At 39.2% G+C, this 21469-nt stretch overlaps 2 protein-coding genes across 5 annotated transcripts in view; one reads left to right on the top strand and one right to left on the bottom strand.

Moving 5' to 3' along the window:
• Nucleotides 1–14851, bottom strand: part of LOC128217888 (leucine-rich repeat serine/threonine-protein kinase 2-like) — a 63871-nt gene extending 49020 nt beyond the window's left edge. For 3 of the 4 annotated variants that reach the window (XM_052925324.1, XM_052925325.1, XM_052925322.1), the window contains exons 1-12: nucleotides 13885–14032; nucleotides 13205–13433; nucleotides 12761–12852; nucleotides 8424–8506; nucleotides 7984–8072; nucleotides 7469–7612; nucleotides 6912–7043; nucleotides 5080–5205; nucleotides 4471–4593; nucleotides 2200–2309; nucleotides 1849–1934; nucleotides 1276–1382 (exon numbers count right to left, since the gene is read on the bottom strand). In XM_052925324.1, the coding sequence (XP_052781284.1) occupies nucleotides 1276–1382; nucleotides 1849–1934; nucleotides 2200–2309; nucleotides 4471–4593; nucleotides 5080–5205; nucleotides 6912–7043; nucleotides 7469–7612; nucleotides 7984–8072; nucleotides 8424–8506; nucleotides 12761–12852; nucleotides 13205–13421 (1309 nt within the window). In that variant the 5' untranslated portion in view covers nucleotides 13422–13433; nucleotides 13885–14032. Of the gene's footprint in view, nucleotides 1–1275; nucleotides 1383–1848; nucleotides 1935–2199; nucleotides 2310–4470; nucleotides 4594–5079; nucleotides 5206–6911; nucleotides 7044–7468; nucleotides 7613–7983; nucleotides 8073–8423; nucleotides 8507–12760; nucleotides 12853–13204; nucleotides 13434–13884; nucleotides 14033–14724 lie in introns of those variants that run through there. The other variant, XM_052925323.1, reaches the window with a different exon arrangement.
• A 3033-nt stretch (nucleotides 14852–17884) lies between these two features.
• On the top strand, nucleotides 17885–19251 carry LOC128216162 (uncharacterized). The gene is made up of 2 exons (XM_052922741.1): nucleotides 17885–17920; nucleotides 18391–19251. The coding sequence occupies exons 1-2, from the start codon at nucleotides 17885–17887 to the stop codon at nucleotides 19249–19251; spliced, it is 897 nt and encodes a 298-aa protein (XP_052778701.1).
• The last annotated feature ends 2218 nt before the right edge of the window (nucleotides 19252–21469 follow it).

Genomic DNA, 21469 nt, shown 5'->3' with positions numbered 1-21469 from the left:
GTATGTAATAAAGTCGTAAAAAGGTAATGCGTGAATCATTACACGGTAGTCAGAAGGTAACACTGAAGTCTGCTGTTGCACTTTAATGAGCTGTTACACGGTAATCAAGTTATACACGGTAGTCAGCTGTTACACGGTAGTCAGCTGCTAAACTGTGTCCAGCTGCTATACGGTAGTCAGCTGTTACACGGTAGTTAGCTGCTATACGGTAGTCAGCTGTTACACGGTAGTTAGCTGCTATACGGTAGTCAGCTGTTACACGGTAGCCAGCTGCTAAACTGTGGTCAGCTGCTATACCATAGTAAGCTGTTACACGGTAGTCAACTATTACACGGTAGTCAACTATTACACGGTAGTCAGCTGCTAAACTGTAGTCAGCTGTTACACGGTAGTCATCTGCTATACGGTAGTCAGCTGTTATACGGTAGTCAGCTGTTACACGGTAGTCAGCTGTCACACGGTAGTCAGCTGCTATATGGTTGTCAGCTATAACACGGTAGTCAGCTGTTACACGGTAGCCAGCTGTTACACGGTAGCCAGCTGTTACACGGTAGTCAGCTGTTACACGGTAGCCAGCTGTTACACTGTAGTCAGCTGCTATATGGTTGTCAGCTATAACACGGTAGTCAGCTGTTACACGGTAGTCAGCTGCTATACGGTAGTCAGCTGCTATACGGTAGTCAGCTGTTACACTGTAGTCAGCTGCTATATGGTTGTCAGCTATAACACGGTAGTCAGCTGTTACACGGTAGTCAGCTGCTATACGGTAGTCAGCTGCTATACGGTAGTCAGCTGCTACACGGTAGCCAGCTGATACACTGTAGTCAGCTGCTATATGGTTGTCAGCTATAACACGGTAGTCAGCTGTTACACGGTAGCCATCTGTTATACGGTAATCAGCTGTTACACGGTAGTCAGCTGTTACAGGGTAGTCAGCTGTTACACGGTAGCCATCTGTTATACGGTAATCAGCTGTTACACGGCAGTCAGCTGCTACAATGTAGTTAGCTCCCTTGCAGTAGGTAGCCCGACAAATGGGAGTAAAGTAACAATACTTGAGCATAGATATATGTGAATTGGAATTGTCGCTTCAGTATACCTTTTACTTTAAGTTTGAACATTAGCCCTTCCACACTTAAGTTTCACATACCACTGTTAGCTGCTAATCGGAATCTGACAGGTAAATAACAAAAAAAGTTGCGGAAAACTATATACATTTAATTTGAACTTGATCCTCACTCGTGAAGCTCAACACTCACACTAGAATGGACATACCATTGTCGGCTGCTATCCAGAAAATGGCCTCACATGCGGCCACAAACACTTCGGCCTCCTTTCTGTAGGTGAGCAACGCCCCAACAACTAGGTTGTGCACGGGGTCCCTGTATAGGAGGATATCAGCATGGATTTTGAGGCATCAACGATGCTTGTACTTTATGATTTTTTAAACAATATAACAAAGAGTCCAGGTGGTCGTTTCAATAAGGCTTAGTGTTTAGTCGTAACTTTCAAATGGCAACATATTGATTGTTATTTCTCCCCAGCTTTGTTTATATTTTAAAACTGGCTTAATTTGAATTCACTCAAACATGTTACAAAGTAACCAAAATACGACACTAAGATCATTTCAATTTACGATTAAAATTGCATAAGATTTGTATTAGAACCGCCCAATCGTAAAGGCGTTTTGTGACTGGTCTGAGTTTAAGGAATGTACGTAGCGTTTTTTAAAGCAACCATCTTAAATATGAGCAAAATAAACATACATGGTTGAAACATTTTACTTTAAATAAGTCGGAATCTAGATGTATAATATGTTATTTTAATAAAGGACAGTTGTTTAGGTACTGTTTCTGATCCTGGCTGTCCCCTATCCACATGTGACCACTGGGGCGGTACTCCAATACTATTGACAGCGTACGGCATCCGGCAACCTAGAGACGAAATCAACACTGAGACTTATGAAAAGGAAATCATTCATGTTGTCATGTCACTCATGTGCTTCGAAAAAAATGAGAAACATAAAAATATACTGAATATATTATAAGGTGAAATTAGGCACGTTGATAGATTGAATTCATAGAATTAAACATAAATTATTTCAATAAACTTATAACCGTATGAAATGTACATGCTACATAAAAGTTATGATAATTACGACAATGATGTGATTCACGAACAAGGACATAATAAATTCACCTGCACGTGAGCCTGATCTACATGTATGGACATCGCCGTGTATACAGCCTTGATAATCAACCGGGCAGTCTCGTCCGCTTTCGACTGGGACATGTCCAAAATCTGGGGCACTAGGTAAATATGCATAAATCAAATATAGAACATAGACTGTTAGTTCATTGTTTTTGATACAGTTCTCCATAAGATATAGTGGAAGCTTCCAAAAGAAGAACACTTGTTTGCTTTAAGATATCAGTGCTTAGAGGTGTTTTCAGGCTTGAATGATCGTGGTTATATCTGCCTTAATCCACAAAATGCATCTGTCAATCGAATTCATACTACAAAATAAAACCGACTGCCCGCCATCAACGTGATGGAGTATACTTTCACGTGTCACGTGACAATAACAAATGTACATGCGGGCTCATACCTTCACAAACCATCCATACAGTTTTACCCCCGCACACCACACATACAGGTTTACCCCCGCAAACCACCCATACAGGTTTACCCCCGCAAATCACCCATACAGTTTTACCCCCGCAAACCACCCATACAGTTTTACCCCCGCAAACCACCTATACAGGTTTACCCCCGCAAATCACCCATATAGTTTTACCCCCGCAAATCACCTATACAGGTTTACCCCCGCAAATCACCAATACAGTTTTACCCCCGCAAATCACCCATACAGTTTTACCCCCGCAAATCACCCATACAGTTTTACCCCCGCAAACCACCCATACAGTTTTACCCCCGCAAACCACCCATACAGTTTTACCCCCCGCAAACCACCCATACAGTTTTACCCCCGCAAATCACCCATACAGTTTTACCCCCGAAAACCACCCATATACTTTTACCCCCGCAAATCACCCATACAGTTTTACCCCCGAAAACCACCCATACAGTTTTACCCCCGCAAATCACCCATACAGTTTTACCCCCGAAAACCACCCATACAGTTTTACCCCCGCAAACCACCCATACAGTTTTACCCCCGCAAATCACCCATACAGTTTTACCCCCGCAAATCACTCATACAGTTTTACCCCCGCAAACCACCCATACAGTTTTACCCCCGCAAATCACCCATACAGTTTTACCCCCGCAAATCACCCATACAGTTTTACCCCCGCAAATCACCCATACAGTTTTACCCCCGCAAATCACCCATACAGTTTCAACCCCGCAAATCACCCATACAGTTTTACCCCCGCAAACCACCCATACAGTTTTACCCCCGCAAATCACCCATACAGTTTTACCCCCGCAAACCACCCATACAGTTTTACCCCCGCAAATCACCCATACAGTTTTACCCCCGCAAATCACCCATACAGTTTTACCCCCGCAAACCACCCATACAGTTTTACCCCCGCAAACCACCCATACAGTTTTACCCCCGCAAACCACCCATACAGTTTGCATTGGCTTCCACGGACCAATTTACTCGTAGACACAATAACAAACACAAATCTTTGAAGATTTGAAACTGACTGTTGGAAGCCGCCATTTGGTCGTTACAAATGTACTCTCTCTTCGTGGCAAAAAGTTATAATTTAACTAATTTATGAGCAAAAAGTGTATTTGCAAAGACCAATAACATTTTTCTAAATCTGCATATCACGTTCATATGTCTTATTGTATGGCTAGGAAGTTTGAAATCAAAGTTTCCTGTGACCGAAACAACAACTGCGGCGGACATGGTCATAATGTTTCAAATGTCATGAATAGAAGAAATTCAATAGAGGGATTCAATACATCATTCTGCTTTCATGGTTCAAACATAACATTGCTATACTCTCATACATATTTGAAAACGATTTTGTTGCAAAATATTTATATCCTATGAACTTCTAATAAAAAAAACGGAATTGAGCATTACGGTGTCTGAATTTTCGTGTCATCAAAAAGTATGACCATATCAATTCAATAAGGATTGTAAAGAACGTATCACCTACATTTTTATTAAGCGAAAAAGTCTTCAGTATTTTCACGGCTACATCATGCTACATCAGGCTGGACAGATCGAACAAAAATGACAAAGATGAATTTAAGCCGGTTTTTAATAGAACTGCTTTTGTGTTGTTTTTTCTGTATCATTTCTTGATCAATTGTTTTAATCTGTGCATCCTTATTTGGGTATACATGTCGTAATCATTACTCGCATAAGTCTCGTATACGTTGTTCATGACAAATCAAAATCCGACATTCCAATACTCTTTTAAAAAACTTTGAAACTAGTGATAACTAATAGATATTACATTTGTACCATATAGTTACACTTACCCAAGGTTTCAATCATTTTCAGGCCAGACTTCTGAACATTCCCAGTCAGTTTGAACACATCCATAATCGTAAAGAGGCCATTCTGAACAAAACTGTTCGCTGCCATTATCGCCTGCACCTCCGCTAAAATACGCAATACATTATATGTCTAATAAAACTCTTCGTCATATCTGTACAGTATAGTTGCCTATAAAATTCATGACAACTAACAATTAGATTATCATTAAGCATTGCTAATATTTGTTATTATATTATGTTTCATATTCGGATCTCTGTATGAGACTCTTATGAACCATGTATCTATCTTATGCTAAACGTGGGCTTGAATATTTTAAACAGTTAGCAAATTTGACTCATTATTCCAGACTGAATTCATAATGCTTGAATCAGCACAAGAAGCACGTAACTCTATATTATATAGCATGAGTTAATATATACACCACACGTGCGAATCCCTTGTTATATTCAAGCATTTACACAAACAGTTAAGTCGTGCCTGTGTGCAATACTAAAAACAAAAACAAATCCAGCACAGCTGACAAACATGCAAAGGCATGCCATCTTATATTATGAAGTATATAAACCATATACAGCTATATAAACACGTACGATCTCTGCTGATTGTTTCCAGTAGTTCCATGGCGTCACAAATAATGGTGACGTCATTCAGTGAGATTAAACACATTTCCATCAACGTTAGATGGACGTCCTTTGAAATAAGATGACAAACGTGCGCTGAAACGTAATAAATGCAAAGAAAACATCGATTTGAACAGTGAAATATCATTTTTATTTCGCTGATAAATCTCTAAAATCCACTGGAAAGCGTTTAACTAATATAAGTTAAGTGCTCCTTTCAGAAGAAGATGTATTTCACCGAGTGAACACCAAAAGCTATATTCCACGATTGGCATGTAATAGTTAGTTTTGGTGTTCAAGTGGTGACATATATTGCGATCTTACAGTGAAACGAACATTTGTTTTCTTCTTTTTGTTATAATCCAAAATAGGATATTGAATAAAAGCGTGTCAAATTGTATGCGGCGTCGTTAAAATAGTGCGCGCGCTGACGTTTGATTAGGAATTGATAATTTATTGTTGAAGAAATGCGTCTGTATTAAATTTATAGCTGATATTTGAAACGTCATATTAGTTAAATTCCGTTACGTTAATCTTATTAGACCCCGATTTCTTGAAACTTTTTAAGTCTCTTATAACAGGATTAAGCTTTGCTCACTATTTTTTTTCTATAATTTGTATTAAATTAACTTCTGTAAGACTGTTTATGCTTTAAATAGTAATTATCTTTATGATAATCACAATTAACCATTTTTCAATTATCAAAATCAAATTTAAGTACTATGTATGTATTTTGGCTTATTGAAATAAGCTTCTTAAGCCTTAAGAAGTTTCGAGAAATTGGGGCCAGAACACAGTATTAAAATACAATGACGTCATAACTTCTTGCTGGTTTAACAATGACGTCATACATAACCTCTTGTGGGTTTAACAATGACGTCATACATAACCTCTTGCGGGTTAAACAATGACGTCATACATAACCTCTTGCGGGCTTAACAATGACGTCATACATAACCTCTTGCGGGTTAAACAATGACGTCTTACATAACCTCTTGCGGGCTTAACAATGACGTCATACATAACCTCTTGCGGGTTAAACAATGACCTTATACATAACCTCAACTTCTTGTGGAATTAACAATGGCGTCATACATAACATATTGCCGGTTTAACAATGACGTCATACACAACTTCTTGTGGAATTTACAATGGCGTCATACATAACATCTTGCCGGTTTAACAATGACGTCATACATAACCTCTTGACGGTTTCACAATGACGTCATACATAACCACTTGCCGGTTTGACAATGACGTCCTACATAACCTCTTGTGGGTTTAACAATGACGGCATACATAACCTCTTGCGGTTTTAACAATGAAGTCATAAATAACCTCTTGTGGGTTCAACAATGACGTCATACATAACTTCTTGTGGGTTCAACAATGACGTCATACATAACCTCTTGTGGGCTCAACAATGACGTCATACATAACCTCTTGCGGGTTTAACACTATGGGGTCATTTTATGAACGAGCGTTCGGCATAATATCGTAAGATGATGAAGTTTCAATTAAAGAAATAGTGGGTGTCACAAAATTAATACAAAATCAAATAAACCTACAAATAAAGTTATTAGTTTCGAAATAGATATTCCAAGATATATCGCTTCCAAAAAGCGATCGTACGATTAGTGCTTTGATAAGATGGCCGCTATGAAGGTCAACTGTTCTCTCTACATAATCCGAATGAAAATAATTGACTCCTCATAAACAATACTATTTTAAAATGTTTTCTTGAATTCTTTCTATTAGATGTATATATTCAAATAAATATTAAAAAACGAAGTAGTAATTACTGTCATCCTCCCCTGTTAGAAGGGATAGAAGTTTGAGTTGTGTCGACGTGTCTACTCCGACGTGAATATTTTCAATGACGTGATCAGCAACACGCGCCATAAAATGTTCTCTCACAGAAGTAGGCGAAAATGCTGGAGAAAATACACATAAAAATCATGCAGACTTATAAAAAGTATTGACATCAATATATTCAAACTAAAACTCCGTGGTTAAAACGGATACCAGAGGTGATGTTCACTATTTAACTTAGGTAAATCTCATTCTGTCTTTTGGCCAGATATTTTTAACAAGTAATCCGGTTAGCTACATCGTTCTTAGATCCATATAATACGTATATTGTATACCAGCCCAGGAAACAAACCAGTTTACGGACTAGCTGAAACCAAATCAAACCCCATCAAACTTCGGGAGGGTTTAGACGGTGGGGTAAGTTTTTAATTGCTACGATTGAACACATTGTTTCCATTAATTACTATGAAAATACATTACTTTCTAGCTCCGCTCCAACAGGCTTCAGGTTCAAATCATTCGGGGACCAAAACAACATTAAACGAACCTTTATGGCAGATACAGTTCTTTATGACTTCCATTGCGGCCTTGGTTACTCCGGGGGCTTCTGAGAAGACCAGTAGGGCATGACTAACCCTCTCAAACAGGTCATATTGTAGACCCTTCTCAGACAGATAAGATCGGAACGTTTCTGGAAAAGATAAGCTTTTGGTGTTTACGATAAAAAAAACTACGTATCGAGTTGATGGGCCGCCACAAAGTGACCAAAAAGACCAATAGTACCATACAATTTCAAAACTATTGATGTGAGACTCTTCAAATGTACACGTCAAGTAAGATTCCATTTGTCTTAAACACCTTTATGTAGACAAGTCAATTTTGATTTTTGATTGTGCAGGCATTGGATATTGCATTTTGAAACTTTGGAGTGAATCATTATTGATGTGCGAACCAGCAAGAGGTTATGTATGATGTCATTGTTAAACCCCACAAGAAGTAATGACGTCATTGTATTTTAATATTCAGCAATAAATATGCGATGGCACAAACACAAACATTTACCTAGTAACAAGAACTCTGCAAGGATTTTCAAACATTTTTCCTGAACGTATTGGTCTCCCTTGAATACATCTAATCGCTTTACAAGGAAGCTGAAAACAAAGCTGAACAAATTAAAAAAATCTCAATGATGTATATATATATACATCCCAAGCAAGTGTGCCATCTATGCACGCTCTACTCCAATTGTATGGATATCTGCCATTTTCTTAAATTCTATTCAGTAATGCCTCTCTCTTCTTTAGCACTTGTTGGTGAATAAGGTAAACAAGGCAAAGGTTTTTAACAGATAGGGCTCATCTTATTTTGCTTACGATCTGGTGTCATTAGTACGACTCGTATATGTGTAAGTTTTGGTTATTGCACTTCTGGTCAGACTTAGAGTAAACTGATTATTCCAGAGCAATCAAGTTCCAATAATTTATTTATTAAGTTGCCAATACCTGTGAATGTGCTTATAGCTGGCCGAAGTCTGCAAAAGAGTTTTGGTCTTCTTGCAAAGCAGGTAGAGGACTTCGAGTCCAACCTGCGATGTAAAATTGTACAACATAAACAAAAAACCTAGATTAATTTACTTCCATTGTATATTTTCATTACGTAATTTTGATATAACGTTACTACACTATTTCATCGAGTTTAACGAATGGTATTTGCTCTATGATTCTTATTTTTGAAGACAAAAATCGTTATACTAAAGTTTATTCATCTAAATTTATCAATAAATGACATTCATTTCCCTGCTCTACACATAAGACGACTGAGATGGTCATTCTGTTATCTCCAATGTGGCGAAAGCTGGTAGCAAGTCCGTTTTCTGGATAGAAACAAGTCCTGGTGTCCATTTAAAGAGACCACAGTAAAATACAGCTGACATGGATCGAACCCACAGCGTTCTGGATGAGAGGCTGGCACCTACATGTATACCACTAGACCATTCTAAACCTGGTAGGGATCGAACCCGCAACATCCTGTGTGAGAGGCTGACACCTACATGTATACCACTAGATCATTCTAACTCTGGCAGGGATCTTACCTACAACATCCAGGGTGAGAGGCTGACACCTACATGTATACCACTAGACCATTCTAACCCTGGCAGGGATCTAACCCACAACATCCTGGGTGAGAGACTGCCACCTACACCATTCTAACCCTGGTAGGCATCGAACCCACAACATCCGGGGTTAGAGGTTGCCACCTACATGTATACGACTAGATCATTCTAACCCTGGTAGGGATCGAACAGACAACATCCTGCGTGAGAGGCTGACACCTACATGTATACCACTAGACCATTCTAACCCTGGCAGGGATCGAACCCACAACATCCAGGGTGAGAGGCTAACACCTGCATGTATACCACTAGACCATCCTAACCCTGGTAGAGATCGAACCCACAACATCCTGTGTGAGAGGCTAACACATACATGTATACCACTAGACCATCCTAACACTGACATGGGTCGAACCCACAACATCCTGTGTGAGAGGCTGACACCTACATGTATACCACTAGACCATCCTAACACTGACATGGGTCGAACCCACAACATCCTGTGTGAGAGGCTGACACCTACATGTATACCACTAGACCATCCTAACACTGACATGGGTCGAACCCACAACATCCTGTGTGAGAGGCTAACACCTACATGTATACCACTAGACCATCCTAACACTGACATGGGTCGAACCCACAACATCCTGTGTGAGAGGCTGACACCTACATGTATACCACTAGACCATCCTAACACTGACATGGGTCGAACCCACAACATCCTGTGTGAGAGGCTAACACATACATGTATACCACTAGACCATTCTAACCCTGGTAGGGATCGAACCCACAACATCCTGTGTGAGAGGCTGACACCTACATGTATAACACTAGACCATTCTAACCCAGGTAGGGATCGAACCCGCATCATCCTGGGTGAGAGGCTGACATCTACATGTATAACATTAGACCATTCTAACACTGACATGGGTCGAACCCACAACATCCTGTGTGAGAGGCTGACACCTACATGTATACCACTAGACCATTCTTACCCTGGTAGGGATCGAACCCACAACATCCTGGGTGAGAGACTGCCACCTACATCATCCTAACCCTGGCAGGGATCGAACCCACAGCGTCCTGGATGAGAGGCTGACACCTACATGTATACCACTAGACCATTCTAACCCTGGCAGGGATCGAACCCACAACATCCTGGTTGAGAGGCTGACACCTACATGTATACCACTAGACCATTCTAACCCTGGCAGGGATCGAACCCACAACATCCTGGGTGAGAGACTGCCACCTACATCATCCTAACCCTGGCAGGGATCGAACCCACAGCGTCCTGGATGAGAGGCTGACACCTACATGTATACCACTAGACCATTCTAACCCTGGCAGGGATCGAACCCACAACATCCTGGTTGAGAGGCTGACACCTACATGTATACCACTAGACCATCCTATCACTGACATGGGTCGAACCTACAACATCCTGTGTGAGAGGCTGACACCTACATGTATACCACTAGACCATTCTAACCCTGGTAGGGATCGAACCCACATCATCCTGGGTGAGAGGCTGACACCTACATGTATACCACTAGACCATTCTAACCCTGGTAGGGATCGAACCCGCAACATCCTGGGTGAGAGGCTGACACCTACATGTATACCACTAGACCATTCTAACCCTGGTAGGGATCGAACCCGCAACATCCAGGGTGAGAGGCTGACACCTACATGTATAACACTAGACCATTCTAACCCTGGTAGAGATCGAACCCACATCATCCTGGGTAAGAGGCTGACACCTACATGAATACCACTAGACCATTTTAACCCTGGTAGGGATCGAACCCGCATCATCCTGGGTGAGAGGCTGACACCTACATGTATAACATAAGACCATTCTAACACTGACATGGGTCGAACCCACAACATCCTGTGTGAGAGGCTAACACACACATGTATACCACTAGACCATTCTTATCCTGGCAGGGATCGAACCGACAACATCCTGGGTGAGAGGCTAACACATACATGTATACCACTAGACCATCCTAACACTGACATGGGTCGAACCCACAACATCCTGTGTGAGAGGCTGACACCTACATGTATACCACTAGACCATCCTAACACTGACATGGGTCGAACCCACAACATACTGTGTGAGAGGCTAACACATACATGTATACCACTAGACCATTCTAACCCTGGTAGGGATCGAACCCGCAACATCCTTGGTGAGAGGCTGACACCTATGTGTATACCACTAGACCATTCTTATCCTGGCAGGGATCGAACCGACAACATCCTAGGTGAGAGGCTGCCACCTACATGTATACCACTAGACCATCCTAACACTGACATGGGTCGAACCCACAACATCCTGTGTGAGAGGCTGACACCTACATGTATACCACTAGACCATTTTAACCATCGTAGGGATCGAACCCACAACATACTGGGTGAGAGGCTGACACCTACATGTATACCACTAGACCATTTTAACCCTCGTAGGGATCGAACCCACAACATCCTGGGTGAGAGGCTGCCACCTACATGTATACCACTAGACCATTCTAACCCTGGCAGGGATCGAACCCACAACATACTGGGTGAGAGGCTGCCACCTACATGTATAACACTAGACCATTTTAACCCTCGTAGGGATCGAACCCACAACATACTGGGTGAGAGGCTGACACCTACATGTATAACACTAGACCATTCTAACCCTCGTAGGGATCGAACCCACAACATACTGGGTGAGAGGCTGCCACCTACATGTATACCACTAGACCATCCTAACACTGACATGGGTCGAACCCACAACATCCTGTGTGAGAGGCTAACACATACATGTATACCACTAGACCATTCTAACCCTCGTAGGGATCGAACCCACAACATCCTGGGTGAGAGGCTGCCACCTACATGTATAACACTAGACCATTCTAACCCTCGTAGGGATCGAACCCACAACATACTGGGTGAGAGGCTGCCACCTACATGTATACCACTAGACCATTTTAACCCTCGTAGGGATCGAACCCACAACATACTGGGTGAGAGGCTGCCACCTACATGTATACCACTAGACCATTCTAACCCTGGCAGGGATCGAACCCACAACATACTGGGTGAGAGGCTGCCACCTACATGTATAACACTAGACCATTTTAACCCTCGTAGGGATCGAACCCACAACATCCTGGGTGAGAGGCTGCCACCTACATGTATAACACTAGACCATTTTAACCCTGGTAGGGATCGAACCCACAACATACTGGGTGAGAGGCTGCCACCTACATGTATAACACTAGACCATTCTAACCCTGGTAGGGATCGAACCGACAACATCCTGGGTGAGAGGCTGCCACTTACATCATCCTAACCCTGGTAGGGATCGAACCCACAACATCCTGGGTAGGAGGCTGACACATACACCATCCTAACCCTGGTAGGGATCCAACCCACAACATCCTGGGCGAGAGGCTGCCACCTACACCATCCTAACTCTGGTAGGGATCGAACCCACAATATCCTGGGCGAGAGGCTGCCACCTACACCATCCTAACCCTGGTAGGGATCGAACCCACAACATCCTGGTGGGAGGCTGACAGCTACATGTATAACACTAGACTATTCTTACCCCTGTACGGATCGAACCCGCAACCTCTTGCGTGAGAGGTGGCTGTCTTTACCATGCCAGTCATTATCTTACAGTGCTTTTAAACGCTTAGATTATGTGCAAACAGAAGTTACCTGCTGGATGGCCAGGCTGTCAGGAAAATGGTCCAGTGCCGTGAAGACTAGCTGATGAACATGGTTGTCCGATAGGTAGATCAAACCCTCCTCTGGAATGGGCCAATACAAGGTTAAATGATTTCGATGCATTCTACATTGTAGTTAGTAGTGATTTCATTGTCAAAGACAACAACGACAATCACCTTTATTGCATATACGTTTGTAAATCGCAACATAAAAAAATAAATAGCGTAAGTGAATGGAAACATGTGTTTGCTTATACAAATACAATATTGAAAGTCCTATCAAGGACATTGTACGTGTGTGTTTATTGTCCTTGGTGTATTGTTTATGATATTCATATGGTGTAGAAATTTTTTAAAGGTTATTATCCGTCGTAGTTTTAATCTGCTTATGGTGGTGGAGCTACTCCTATACATGTTGGAATGATTATGTTTATACCGTCGTCAGTTTCCAGCGTTGTGTTTATTTCTTCCAAGGCCAGTTGGATTTTCCGCTGTTCAAAGTCTTGTTGCAGTATCATCAATGCCCCTGATAAGCCCCTGATGACGTCACTAGCGTCTGTTAAGACGGCATTTGGCACAGCGATAGACGTCTGCATGATAGGAGGCGTCATAAAGGGAGAGTGCCTCCCACTGTCTGTCATGTCGTCAGCCATGACGTTATTTTCCTGATTTTGTTTAAATAAATGATATCATTTAAACAATGCCTTATACATAAATAAATATTTATTATTTTTTTATTTATCATATGAGCACATATAATATCAATATACGTACAATATCACATATATTATAAACAGATGGAGAGCATTGTTCATTAAGAATGAATCGGAATCAATCGAGGTAATGCATACACAACTAGCTAGTTACACGGGCTATTTATCATTTATCATACAAGCAGCTATTTAAATGTTTAACTTATTTTTCAGGAAGTAAATTCTCATACAATTATTTTTTAGTTGATGTTAATACTATCTCTATTTGGATGTTAGATAAATATCATTTGCGTGCTTAAGCTCAAGGTTATACAAACATTTAGATAATACCGACTGCTCATGGTAATGAGTTTGAATTATTAAAAAGGTATCAAATCATGAGATAAGCAAACAATACACTTACAGTGGCTGAAACATATCCGATTAATCAAAAATCAAGACGTTTATCTTTTTTTCATTTCTGTATCATTATGTCGAGCTGATATCATTGCAATGTTAAACACATGAGTGAATCCATGTTATCATAGTCACATGCCGGAGTTATCTTTACAACTTTTGCTAGCTATATTTCAATTCACCAATGTAAACAATCAATATAGGATATATACGTCCGAGAATGTTGCATTTTTCTCCCTTTGATAAACAAAGTCAAATGGGAATAATTCAACAAGGAAGTTCCAAACTTACGTTCTAACGATCGTTATTGTTGTTGTTGTTGTTGTTGTTGTTGTTACTACTGCTTCTGTTGTTATTAATGTTGTTTTTGTTCTTGTTGAGTGTTTTTGTGTGTGTGTTTTTTTTACAAAAATGTACGATATATGGCACTAAAAGACAATTTCCACAATTGTGATTTTGTATGGAACAACAATGGTCTTGTTAAACATATCATGAACTGAGACCTAACATAGAATTGAGGCTTCTTGTGATGAAATAAAGCAGTTGTTATTATATATGGTTATAGTTGTAGCTGTATTTTGAGCGCCCAAAGTTGGGCTAGAGCTGTATATTATAGAGGTTGTTCTTTGAACTATAACAACAGCTCCGGTATGAACAAACAGCTGTAGTTATATTTTATATGTCACTGATGTCAAATGGTAACTTTTTAAGTACTTGATGTACGCCGGACTTCTATCAATATAGTTGAATATAATTATATATATATATATACGGATACGGAAAATTGCGTTTTCAGAGTTATATTGGAAATGCACAAATGAAAAATGTATGTATACAGTAGACTTACATCATTATTTTCCTTCACTTTTGAGAGAGAAATGGTTTGTTAAACACATAAAAATACGTATTTCAGCTTTAAATGTTTCACAACTCATAGCCAACACATGCATTTACAATCTACGTACAGATTTCACAGATATAGTGACATGACAGGGTAAAAACGAGTGTACAGCTAATAAGGATGTTAAATCCATGAAATAAATGAGTTCATACCACCATTCAGTAGCATAGTTCATGTATGTTAATGATATCAGTTTCTAATACAGGTACAGACGGACAAAGAAAACAGCACCTTTATCGATGTAAGATAAATATGATTTGCGTGCTTCAGCTCAATGTTATAGAAATATTTAGATAGATTGACTTATACTAAAAGAAGAGTTACTCAACATAAGATTTATACACTTTTGTTTGTGGGCCGATGTTGATAATATGATTAAGATAATGTTTTCTTCTTTCACTTAAAATGACAAACAAGGTGAAACTGGTATTCGTCCAATATGACATCCATTTTAAATTGTGAAAATATTATATCGGAACAATTGACGTAAAAACGTCTATCCTCCTGATTTATGAGCTCGTGAGATGACAAACGAATCCTTACAAATTCTATTTTTTATACTCTTCACATATGGAGGAAATAAAAGATCTAGCTATCTAGTTCATTTGATTTTATAATGTCAAGGTTTTTTGCCATTTTTTTTTTAATATTTTATATGATTCGTTTACCATATATTTATATCATAGCATATAGTGTTTGTAGGCTGTATTTGTTCTCATATATGGTATACACTTTGCTAACAGCTATGCCAATATCTTCTTATATATGTTTTATCTGACAGACATAGTGTCAACATTTACCAACATACCATATGTTATTTTTAGCTCGAAATAGTCATTTATATTATTTACGATGTCGTTCACGAAGAATAGAAATGATAAACTTAAACTAGGGCACCCTGTGTCATTCCTAATGACATTTTATAAAAACGAAAAATAAAGGCCATTAGCTACTTTCCATATTTATAGGTTTTAAAGCTGAATGATTCCAAAATCAGGCTCAAAACGCTGGATATACTTGATCTACATCTATGTTTACATTTTCACCTCATTGCTTGTGCACATACACCGGATTTGGTCACTTCATCGAATACACAGTGGTTATGTTCAACTTAATTTGCTTTTCTTATAAGAAATATAACTTTTTTCGAACGCTGTTTAATGTTTAGTACACATAATGAAACTTTCTCCCCATATACGTTCTCGTTCACCACGAGTGATCATACCAAGGGTTTTTATTGAAACACAATTAATGTAAACTACATGTAGGTGCACTTCTAACCTACCGACGACACATAAACTCCATTTTTGTCAAAAAATACCAGACAAGCTTATGAAGAACATGCAACGTGTTTTTGGAATCATGAAGTTTTCTGATCAGTAAATTGAGTGACATACTTAGCAGTGACATGTAGTTGTCATATATGTCTTTTAATTGCTGTAATAAATAACCGATGCTCATTGCAAAACAGGCTCAAAGTGGGCTCATTGCAAGATGGAGAGAGGTCGGCAATTGTTCCTAAAAAACTGCTTTTCGTCATAACCAAATAGGTTTTGCTTTTCGTCATAACAAAATACAAACATTTGATATTTCTAAATACTGTATGCCTCATTTGTAGGTATGTATATATCCTGAGGATAGAATATGCATTCCGAGACTTCCGTTTTAAGGCAAACATTGTGAATATATATATAAACGTCTTTTTGGACCAGAAACGTAATTTGCTTTTCGTCATAACAAACAATAAAAATTATTTTGTCCATTTTTACCATTTGCCCACGATTTTTGAAAAAAAACTAGTAATTACTCAACATGTCGCTTAGAAACCGAGTGTAGTGTACATTTTCCGCTTAGCCTCCACTAGGTTTTATAAAAATGATATAAAAATAACACACTAACAGCGATAATCCTTTTTGAGTCGAGCGGTATTTTACTTCACGTTATAACTAAATGTGACGTCATAAACCACGTGGTCTGTCCACACTGACGTCAGAGACGTTAGATTTACCATTATCAAACCTCTGATGAATGAGAATGCCCATATATGGAGTCGGGATGATGAAGCGCTACAAATCAGTGTTATTTCGAGTGTAAATTGGTCGATTGTCTTTAGAATATATACGGTATTTATTTAGTAGTCTATGAACTGAAGATAATCATGGCGGTTTTAATTTAAAACATTAAGATCCTCATTATCATTAGTGGATGTACTGTAGAGGGTTTGTAAATGACGATAATTATTCAGAAATGTCTAGACTATCCGATGTTTTCCGGTATTTTGTTTGCGATTTTCCCCTTTTCCAGATTTGTCTGGGTTTAGTTTGACTTAATTCGGTTAATATATTCTGTTCGTTTCTCTTACGCAAATATTTGGCCTTTATTACATCTGATAATAATTAGTTCGAACCGTTATATGTGTCACAGGACGTGTATTGATTGTATTGAATAAATTAATAAAATATATTAAATTTGCCTTTAGTCAGGAGTCTTTTTATTATGACATCCATGGTATTCCAACTATTCTTATTTCCAATATTTCTACTTTTGTCCTTACCTTGGTCCAACTGTAACTCCGCCCTAGGTGTCCTGTGAATGACGGTAAAGTTGGGAGGAAGTTGGTAGTTGGTAGTTGGGGATTCGAATATTCAACTACCTACCCGTTGCCAGTTGGGGATTCGAATAGTCAACTACCTGCTAGTTGCCGGTTGGGGATTTGAAAAATCAGAGTTAGATGTGGATATTGAGCTACTTGACTCGAATATCCAACTACCAATCAGATCACTTTCAACCAACACGAGATCTAAATTCGTTTTTATTACATAAGCGTTGAGTTCACCCACACTATCAAACACTGATCGAATAAGGTCAGCTCAATGAAACTTCCAACACATTATACCAACTCACGTTTGTAGCAAATTGTATATTCAATAATTTCAACCTGCCATCTGTGAGTTTAAGAGAATAAGACTTAAGGGTCGGCTGCGATGCAAAAGTCAAAATCGACTTTAATTTAGTTTTGAGGTTCCGTTTTAATCAACGATGAATCATATACAACAACAACAACAACAACAACAACAGCAACAACTTTTAATGCATTCAGGCAATAATGCCTAAAGCATACAAACAGTTTTCGAGCAAACAGGTAAAATTTAGCGAGAAGCATTAAAATAAAATGTGAACAAAAAATAAATGATTGTTAGTCAGTAGTAATTAACTATTCCAGAAGGCTTATATAAAACATTTTGTTATAAAATTTAAGAATTAGTTCACAAAAGTCCGAGTGTTTGTATAACAGAAGTTAGATGGAGTGAAATTTATCCAGTCGTGAATATATGTATTTATTATTATTGTGGTATAGGATTATTAAAGTACTATTAGGTATAGGACTGGATACTCGTGCGTCAGGAGTTTTCCTCGTGCATTTACTGAACTGAATTGGTTATTCGACGCTCAGACGGGATAGAGAAAACATTGCAAAATTGTCAAATCTCGAGGTTTTTCTTAATCTTTGGTATTCACTTCGGGAAGATGTCATTTGACTCTGCGGGAATAAATGATTAAGATCAGCTTAAGTTTAGCCATAGGCAGCTTTCGTCTATTTCCTTGGGCCAGTCTATCCAGCCGGAAGACCGTAGCAGGAGACCGGAAGTACAACGTGGCAAGGAGCCGGTTTGCACATCTCGTGGCAGGGACTCGGAGACCTTGAATGATAGAGACCCTGGAGCAAGTTACAGCGGAGATAAAGGTAGGCCTGGGCCCTCGGGGGATAGAGAAGGAGATTTGTTTGGAGCTTTTGATCTATTCAGATCTTATTTTGACACGAAACTTTCAACATTAAAACAAGAACTAACGAGTACAAGTTGCAAACAAAAGGAAAAAGATAACATTCCTTATTTCAAGAATACCTCCTGCAAAATTCAGTTTCAGTTCAATACTGACATTTCAAACTTGTTACACTTTATCGTGGATTCTGACAGCCTTGATTCAAATAAAGAAAAAGCTAAAGAAGCGCTAAGGAAAATTAAACATAGAAACAAACTTATTCGTTTGGCGGACAATTCCCCTGAGGGCTGGGCCACAGTCAAAGAATATGAAACCCCAGAATTGGGCTCTGATAGCGATGACGAGCGTAAAATCAAAAGGGCTGAAGCCAAGGCTGTCAGAAAACTTAAAAAGAGTAATCCTACAAATGCTGATTCTCTTTCTTTTTTCCCTGATCGTATGGAGCGGAGGCCAGCACCAGCGGCAACCTTTGGATACCCGGGACGTTCTTCCGGTGCGGGGCCCATCTTCCCCTCACGGCCCATGGCTACGGGCATGCGGGCTCTTTTTCGGACCTACAGTCCCTATCAGGACCAGTATCAACCCCAGCAACCTTATTCTAGAACGCCAGATAAAGTCATCTGCTTCGCATGTGGAAAGCGGGGTCACTTCCGGCGCGAGTGCGAGTGGCTATCCAGATTTAACCAGTAAGCCAACCGTGATGTCAAGCCCACAGGAGCAAACTCAGCCACTAAATGATGAGTATTTATTCAATATTTGTAATCAAGATCACTGTCTTGAGTTTGAATCTGATTCTCCCATCAAAACATCTTTGGTTAAAGGCAGCCTTAAAAACAATGTACACTATTGGAAGACTATTTGCACAAACCCTGATATAATAGATGTTATTGAAAACGGCTATAAAATTCCTTTCATTTCAATGCCGGAAACATCGTTTTCAAAAAATAATCAGTCAGCTCTTTCAAATATTGAGTTTGTTAAAGAATCTATTGATGACATGTTGAAAAACGGTTTTATAGAACAAACAGATTTTCCACCTCATGTAGTCAGTCCTTTAAGTTTTTCTGTAAACAAATCGGGTAAGAAACGACTTATTTTTGATCTCAGAATAGTGAATAAATATATTTGGAAGGAAAAGATGACATTTGAAGATTGGAAAGTAGGAGTCGAATATTTTGAAAAAGACTCGTATTGTTACAAATTTGATTTGTCTAAAGGTTATTATCATATCGATATATTCCCAGAACATAAAACATTTCTGGGTTTCAGTTTAGAAGGAAAATACTACTGCTACTCTGTGGTTGCTTTCGGTTTGTCGAGCGCTCCTTTTATTTTCAGTAAGGCATTGCGTGAAATGGTTAAGTTCTGGAGATTCAACGGTATTAAAATTGTTATGTTTCTTGATGATGGGTGGGGGACCAACAAGAGTTGTGATTTAGCTACACGCGATGCAATATTTGTGAAAGATAGCCTCAATCAGGCAGGGCTTATTATAAATGATGAAAAGTCAGTCTGGTTACCGGTTCAAAATCTAGAGTGGATTGGCTTGTTGTGGAATAGCATTGACTACTCTATTAGCATTCCAGCACGTAGAATTGAAGATTTTAAAATGTTGCTTTTGGAATTTTTAAATTCTCTTCCTATTGTTTCTGCTAGGAGTTTAGCGAAGTGCACCGGGAAAGTAATTTCTATGATGCCGGTTATTGGCAATATTGCACGGCTTATGACTAGATTTATGTACATTCAAATTTGTTTAAGGACTAGTTGGGATTTCCCATTCAGTTTAGAAATAGACTGTCCGTGTATTTCTGAGATTAGATTCTGGCTCGAACATGTAGACAATTTAAATTACAGAAAATTGGGTAAATGCACTGCTGTAGATATGCTAGAAGTGTATTCTGATGCTACTAGTTTCGCATGTGGAGCGCATATTGTCAATATGCCAGGTTTTGTATTTCACGACATGTGGTCAGAAGATGACAAGGATAAAAGTTAAACTTTCCGAGAAATGACGGCTGTATTTTTGGCACTGAGAGCGTATGGACATTCTTTAGCAAATCATAAGGTGAAATGGTTCTCAGATTCTCAAGTTTGTGTTCATGTTATCAAGGTTGGCAGCCCCATTTTAGAGTTACAGGAATTAGCTCTGAATATGTTTAGACTTTGTTTACAAAACAAGATTGATCTCGATATTCAATGGGTCCCTAGGGATTTGAACCAGATTGCTGATGATATCAGTAAATATAGGAATGCTGATGAATGGGAGGTTACACCTCAATTTTTCGGGTATATGAATAGGATATGGGGACCGTTTACAGTGGACAGATTTGCTAATTATAGTAATAGGAAAATACATAGATTCAATTCTAAGTTTCATGATTTTGAAACAGAGGCAGTCGATGCATTCACACAGAATTGGGCCAGTGGAAATAATTGGTTAGTCCCGCCTATTTATCTAGTAAATAGAGCTGTATTTCATTTAATTGCTTGTTCTGCACATGGAACTTTAGTTGTTCCTAAATGGCCTAGTGCAGCATTTTGGCCAACTTTGTTTGAAGCAAACTGCCAGAAGAGAGATTTTGTATTGGAGGTTTTGGAGTTTGATAAATGGCAATCAATATTTGATAGCAGGAGTGATGGCGTATTTAGTTCTAGACGTTTCTCTAGCAAAGTTCTAGCTATTCGTCTTTAATGGCCAGTATTTTAATGTATACTAGACTGCAGAAGTAAGAAGTAAATTGTGCTTAGTTGTGTTTTGTTTAGCTTGTGTGATGCACACGATTATGAATTATGGAGAGGAAATGTATAACTTTTCGAGGAAAAGTATATCAAAGATAGTAATGACTATACATGACTCAGCATTGAGTTGGAGTTGTTTACACTGGTTATGCTTAATATTGTAAGCGTT

This window comes from Mya arenaria, chromosome 14, assembly GCF_026914265.1.
Source record: "Mya arenaria isolate MELC-2E11 chromosome 14, ASM2691426v1".
NCBI classification, from domain to species: domain Eukaryota; kingdom Metazoa; phylum Mollusca; class Bivalvia; order Myida; family Myidae; genus Mya; species Mya arenaria.
The sequence above is the reverse complement of the archived record's forward strand: the minus strand, read 5'-3'. Positions and strand labels throughout refer to the sequence as shown.